The sequence below is a fragment of the Ursus maritimus genome, unplaced genomic scaffold (genome assembly GCF_017311325.1).
Source record: "Ursus maritimus isolate PB19 unplaced genomic scaffold, ASM1731132v1 scaffold_16, whole genome shotgun sequence".
NCBI lineage: Eukaryota > Metazoa > Chordata > Mammalia > Carnivora > Ursidae > Ursus > Ursus maritimus.
In genome coordinates, this window is record NW_024424008.1 from 60731579 (window position 1) to 60739001 (window position 7423).

At 42.3% G+C, this 7423-nt stretch overlaps 1 protein-coding gene across 1 annotated transcript in view; it reads left to right on the forward strand.

Annotated features, from left to right (window-relative positions):
- The first annotated feature begins 540 nt into the window (after positions 1-540).
- The window catches only part of LOC103662441 (caspase-12), a 16682-nt gene continuing 9799 nt past the window's right edge, over positions 541-7423 (forward strand). The window contains 4 exon segments of the mRNA XM_040631277.1: positions 541-684; positions 1632-1880; positions 2856-2915; positions 4773-5021. Of these exon segments, the coding sequence (XP_040487211.1) occupies positions 678-684; positions 1632-1880; positions 2856-2915; positions 4773-5021 (565 nt within the window). The 5' untranslated portion in view covers positions 541-677.

Consider the following 7423-nt stretch of genomic DNA (forward strand, 5'->3'; position numbering starts at 1 on the left):
TTAAAACCACAGGACAAAAATTCTCACTGATGTAAGCTAAGCATATAATTGTGGTTATTTTGTGGTGTGAGATTAAAGAAGGCAGATGATCTTACTCCATTTCATAAAAATTTCACTATTTAATTTTGATAGCAAACATCTACTGTTTAAAAAACTAATCTCAAGTCAAAGAGTCAATAAACTGAAATATACACATTTTCCCAGGACTGGCAAGTACACAGATCAGGAAGGAAAGAAGAAAAGACATCACTTACCTGGGTTTTTAAAAACAGTGACAGGAACAGCACTGTTTGTCTGGCTCCAGTCAGTTTCCTGCTCCCCATAAGCCTTGAAAACTCACACCTCACTTCAGGGGCTGAGTGGGTGTCCATGGTGAGGCCTCTCTGCCATTCAGTGACTAAGGGGTGGCACAGAGACGATGAGGGTCAATTTGACTGCAAAACAGAACACAGCCTGTGTGTGAGACTAAAGAGGAAAGACAGGTTTGCTTCCTGTTTTCCAAAGGAAGTAAGATACATATCAGAAAAAGAGTCAAATTCTATCTCTGCACTGACAAGAGATTTAGAAAATCTGTAGTTTCCCATTTAGGCAACACCAGCACACCAGTCCACTGAGAGCAAAGGGAGAAGGCTGCTTTCATTTTCACTACCTTTCCTGCCCAGAGAGCCAGAGCAGCAATGGCTGGTGAGTGCCTCCGTTTTTCTGCCATTTATGTCTGTGTTTTGGGGGAGTTACAGCTCAGGAGGAGGAGTGTAGGACAGGAGACGGAGCCCGGAAGGGGGCTCTCAGGAGACAGGACTGTTTTACTCTGGGAATGTAGGGAATGGGAGCTTGGGGCACAGTAAGGAAGTGTGCTAGAAGACAAAGTATTTTAGCTGAGAAGTTACAGCTTTTTTGGGGGAAAAATGTGTAAAAATCTGAACCTACATTCTCAGAACTTTCCTGTGATTTTAGTCTTTTCTTTGAACTCATACTGACTTAGTGTTCTAACCACTTAAGTGTTCCCATCAGGGTAAGGGGCCATCCAGTTGAAGAGGGGGTATTTCATTTCCTCCCTATTTCTGCTCTCTGTATGACCTTTTGTTTCCAGCAGTGAGCAAGTCAGCCACAATGTGAGCTCTCAGTCTCAGAATACAGACCCGCCCTGCCAGGCCTGGCCAGGGAAACAAACGAGCCCTCTTCCATAGGTGGTAATACTTTTACGCTTTACTTCTACCCATATTAACTACAGTGTGTTTTTAAAAGAGGTATTGACAAAAGTGACAGGAAGCGAAGCGAGCACAGGTGATAGCAAGCTGAAATTCGGCAGCCATCACTAAGCTACTTAGTGAAGTTGTTTTCCTTCCCTGAGGCTCATTTTCTCCACCAGTAAAAAAGCATAGGATCCTGGAAGATTGGAGCTACTCTGTGTGTGGTCCTCAGAACAGTAGCTTTGATATCACCTGAGACGCTGGGAGAAGTAAAGATTCATGCACACGACTCTGACCTATCGAATAGGTTTCTAGGAATGGGGTGCAGGGAGCTCTGCTTCCCAAGCTCTCAGATACTCTCCCTGTTAAATTTGAGAACCATGGGCCTACAATCAGAGATCTAACATCCTGTCAATACCTAAAACCCTATTGTTCTCACAGAGAAGAGATCACCACAAGACCCAGTCAACGAGATAAAGGTGATTGCCAGCACCATGTTTGGTAGCTTCCTGGAGGACTTGAGGGAAAAGAAGGTGTTAGATAAGAAAGAGCTACAAACAATAGGGAAAAAAATGAATGTCATCGTGAATAAGACTGAAAACCTGGTTGGTGATTTCACTGAGAAAACTCAAGTAGTAGGTCAAGTATTTATGGACCATTTCGTCAATTCCAAGAGCCTGTTGAGTTTAAGTGAGTATCTTGGGCCAAAGGACTACTAACTTATGCTTTATCTGCTCTCTTATGCAATCTCTGTCTTATTTCTTTTTGCGAGTGGAGAACAAACTATCCACATCTCTAGTACTTTCTTTGCCTGATGAACTTACATAAGACAGCAAAAGCCCCCAGTCCATGTGCCAGCATCCAACATCACTTTACACTCCTACAAATCTTCTTCTTCCCTCAGCAACTGCCACCTTCAATGATCCCTTAACATTTCTTATTCACTGTATGACATCTCCCCCTGCTAAAACGTAAACTCCACAAAGCATGGAGCTTTGTCTGCTCTGTTCATGAAGAGAGCCCCAACTCAAGGAAATGGCACCGGACGCATAAAAGGTGCTCAGTAGACACTTAAAAAATATGAAAAAAAAAAAAAAAAAAAAAAAAAAAAAAACAATCCACTGTCTTCTGCTTAGTTGTGGCTTGGCCCAAGAGATAAATCTCTGAGAACCCAGACTGTCTTTGTTAAAGGACTACCTAGGGAATTTGGGAAACATAAGAGTATCTTTCATTCTGAAGCATGAGTTGGCACTCTCTTTCTCTGAAAGGTCAAGAGAGTTAATATTTTAAGTTTTTTGGACCAAACTTTCTCTGTCACAGTGACTCAAATCTGATGCTGTGGCATAAAATTAGTAGTAGTTAGTAAGTACAAAATGACTGTGGATGTGTTCCAATAAAGCTTTATTGACAAAAACTGGTGTTGAACTGACCTTGGCCTGTAGGCCAAAGTTTCCTGGAAACTCTGTCTCTTCCTTCACTTGGCACAAAGACACAGTCCCCTAAGACAAACCTGGAGCTTAGAAAATGAGCCAAATTTCCATGCTTCATCGGGTAACCCCACATGAAATATCGTCATTTTCTTCTGAGTACAAGGGCAAGAGTTTCAAGTGTGTAGGTTCTAGAAACCTACTTCTGCTAACAAGTCTTCTGTTTCTAATCTTTCAGAATCTCACGCTGAAAATGAGGATGATGAATCTGAGAGCAGCAAGTCTTCTTCTCTGACAGGTAAGCACCTTTAAATCTCACATCACAAATGAAAACTCTCAGACCACTAGGGCTTTCAGAAGGCACTGCAGTCAAGACCTAGGAAACTATGTTTTTAGTTAATTTCCATCTCTAGAAATAATGTTCAGCAGAGAGCATTGATCCTTAACTTTTTGTTCATTCCACTTCAGACTCTGAAATAATCAGAAGGAAGTGGAGAAGAAGAAAATGCGGAGTCATCCCAGGCACTGGCTCTCCCCCTAGCAGATGCCACGAAACCCAGTGGCTCATGCAAACCCTCATACCTCACTCAGGGTAAGGCCCTAAGTGACAGGGGCCCTAAGTTACAGTGGAGAGACCAGAGATGGGTTCAGAAATTCTGGGTTATTTCTTCCTTCTGCGTCTACCCGAGTCAAAGTAAGGTCAGCAATTATGTCCCTGCTCTTCCATCCTCTAAGAATCTGGAAGTGAAAGTGAAGATCATGAAATCAGGGAGAAGGCTGGAGGCCACACGCATGGCTTCTGCCTATGGCAGGCAGTGTCACGGACGCTTGGTGACATTCTGTGAGTGAAGGCAGATGGAGGGGCCGTATGCTGTACTGGAAAGAGAACTGGAATAAAACCCAAGCAATCTCTACACTGAGCCCAACACGGCCACCGACTAACCATGTTCTCTGGTGCAAATAATCCAACCTTTCTGAGACTCATAGTTTTCAATGAGATTAATAAGATCTTTAAAAGTTTCATAAATCATCAAACAGATAAGCAAGTATCAACTGCATAAACAGAACAAGGATGTGATTAAGAAAAGCACGTTAGAAATTACACAACAGGACTAGTCGCATACACTGTGTGATCACTAAAGAAACGGATCCATTATTGAACCACATTAAGGAATCACAGTGTCTAGAGAGGGGCTACAGGAGTGTTGTGCTTTAAGTACCATATTTTCAGAAGTTCTGGACAAGCCTACAAAGGCATAAACACTTTGTAATCTTTAGTCGCCATTATACCCTTTCATACACACACACACACACACACACACACACACACACACACAAGAACTGAAAACCTACTGTCTACTCTTCTAATCACTGTTTGTAGCAGTAAACAAGATAAATGAAGAGCCTTCTTTCATGAAGTTGACAGGGTAGTGAAGGTACACAGATAGCAAACACAGAAAAACTATATAGTACAATTCCGGAAATGGACAAGAGAAAAGAGGCGAGGCACGTGGGCCAGGGTGAGCAATTATGAGAACTCACTTGAGGTGCTGTTTCAGTGCATACTTGAGTAGAGAGGGAGGGGGCTGTGCCACACTCTATAGCAAAAGGATGGAAGGGAAGGAAGCCCAAGGGCGCTGAGAAGAAATGGACTTGTCACGTCACAAGGCCAATCTGATGGGAGAGCATGAAACTGGGGGGACACGGTAGGAGGAGCTGTTATGGACTCAGGCTGAAGCTACCATACTACTTTCGGCCTTTTTGAAAGTGAGAAAGAACTGGATTTTATTTGCAACAGAAAGCCTTTAGGAGTTTTTAAGTGGAGGAGTGATAAAGAGGCCCAGCATCAGAAAGGCTAAAGGTGTTCAAATATCTCAGTTCAGAGATAATAGTATCTAGGCTGCCTTGTACCAATGGTGAGGATGACAAGTGGTGATATCTGGACCTCTTTTGGAGGCAGAGTTGACAAAAGCATAATTAGAAATAAACATAATGCACTTTACTCTGACCCATCAAATTAGGTTTCTGGGAATGGGGTGCAGGGAGCTCTGCTTCCCAAGCTCTCAGATACTCTCCCTGTTAAATTTGAGAACCATGGGCCTACAATCAGAGATCTAACATCCTGTCAATACCTAAAACCCTATTGTTCTCACAGAGAAGAGATCACCACAAGACCCAGTCAACGAGATAAAGGTGATTGCCAGCACCATGTTTGGTAGCTTCCTGGAGGACTTGAGGGAAAAGAAGGTGTTAGATAAGAAAGAGCTACAAACAATAGGGAAAAAAGTGAATGTCATCGTGAATAAGACTGAAAACCTCGTTGATGATCTCACTGAGAAAACTCAAGTGGTAGGCCAAGTATTTATGGACCATTTCGTCAATTCCAAGAGCCTGTTGAGTTTAAGTGAGTATCTTGGGCCAAAGGACTACTAACTTATGCTTTATCTGCTCTCTTATGCAATCTCTGTCTTATTTCTTTTTGCGAGTGGAGAACAAACTATCCACATCTCTAGTACTTTCTTTGCCTGATGAACTTACATAAGACAGCAAAAGCCCCCAGTCCATGTGCCAGCATCCAACATCACTTTACACTCCTACAAATCTTCTTCTTCCCTCAGCAACTGCCACCTTCAATGATCCCTTAACATTTCTTATTCACTGTATGACATCTCCCCCTGCTAAAACGTAAACTCCACAAAGCATGGAGCTTTGTCTGCTCTGTTCATGAAGAGAGCCCCAACTCAAGGAAATGGCACCGGACGCATAAAAGGTGCTCAGTAGACACTTGTGAAATGCATAAATGGTGCTGGAGCTCTAGTAAACTCAGGGACAGTCTTCAGCTAATCTGTGCTACTCTGGCCACACACTGTGAACTCCAGAGTTATTCCCACATGCAAAATGTTCAACAAAAAAAAAAAAAAAAAAAAAAAAAAACAATCCACTGTCTTCTGCTTAGTTGTGGCTTGGCCCAAGAGATAAATCTCTGAGAACCCAGACTGTCTTTGTTAAAGGACTACCTAGGGAATTTGGGAAACATAAGAGTATCTTTCATTCTGAAGCATGGGTTGGCACTCTCTTTCTCTGAAAGGTCAAGAGAGTTAATATTTTAAGTTTTTTGGACCAAACTTTCTCTGTCACAGTGACTCAAATCTGATGCTGTGGCATAAAATTAGCAGTAGTTAGTAAGTACAAAATGACTGTGGATCTGTTCCAATAAAGCTTTATTGACAAAAACTGGTGTTGAACTGACCTTGGCCTGTAGCCAAAGTTTCCTAACCCCTACTCTAGAGCACAATATATACATGAGTGTATTCCTAATACTCGGCACATCATTCTGGGATCATTTTATTGTTGCTGAACGACCATGGAACTTTTACAGAGGTGTGTAAATTATTTCCTCAGCATGAAAAATGCTATTGCAGAAAAACCTTGATTAAAGAATTTGATTATTCCTTGAATTATTTAAACAAGAAAATAATGAGCTCTTCATTGTTTCCTAGAAACTCTGTCTCCTCCTTCACATTGCAGAAAGACACAGTCCCTTAAGACAAACCTGGAGCTTAGAAAATGAGCCAAATTTCCATGCCTCATCGGGTAACCCCACATGAAATATCGTCATTTTCTTCTGAGTACAAGGGCAAGAGTTTCAAGTGTGTAGGTTCTAGAAACCTACTTCTGCTAACAAGTCTTCTGTTTCTAATCTTTCAGAATCTCACGCTGAAAATGAGGATGATGAATCTGAGAGCAGCAAGTCTTCTTCTCTGACAGGTAAGCACCTTTAAATCTCACATCACAAATGAAAACTCTCAGACCACTAGGGCTGTCAGAAGGCACTGCAGTCAAGACCTAGGAAACTATGTTTTTAGTTAATTTCCATCTCTAGAAATAATGTTCAGCAGAGAGCATTGATCCTTAACTTTTTGTTCATTCCACTTCAGACTCTGAAATAATCAGAAGGAAGTGGAGAAGAAGAAAATGCAGAGTCATCCCAGGCACTGGCTCTCCCCCTAGCAGATGCCACGAAACCCAGTGGCTCATGCAAACCCTCATACCTCACTCAGGGTAAGGCCCTAAGTGACAGGGGCCCTAAGTTACAGTGGAGAGACCAGAGATGGGTTCAGAAATTCTGGGTTATTTCTTCCTTCTGCGTCTACCCGAGTCAAAGTAAGGTCAGCAATTATGTCCCTGCTCTTCCATCCTCTAAGAATCTGGAAGTGAAAGTGAAGATCATGAAATCAGGGAGAAGGCTGGAGGCCACACGCATGGCTTCTGCCTATGGCAGGCAGTGTCACGGACGCTTGGTGACATTCTGTGAGTGAAGGCAGATGGAGGGGCCGTATGCTGTACTGGAAAGAGAACTGGAATAAAACCCAAGCAATCTCTACACTGAGCCCAACACGGCCACCGACTAACCATGTTCTCTGGTGCAAATAATCCAACCTTTCTGAGACTCATAGTTTTCAATGAGATTAATAAGATCTTTAAAAGTTTCATAAATCATCAAACAGATAAGCAAGTATCAACTGCATAAACAGAACAAGGATGTGATTAAGAAAAGCACGTTAGAAATTACACAACAGGACTAGTCGCATACACTGTGTGATCACTAAAGAAAAGGATCCATTATTGAACCACATTAAGGAATCACAGTGTCTAGAGAGGGGCTACAGGAGTGTTGTGCTTTAAGTACCATATTTCAGAAGTTCTGGACGAGCCTACAAAGGCATAAACACTTTGTAATCTTTAGTCGCCAGTATATCCTTTCATACACACACACACACACACACACACACACACACACACACA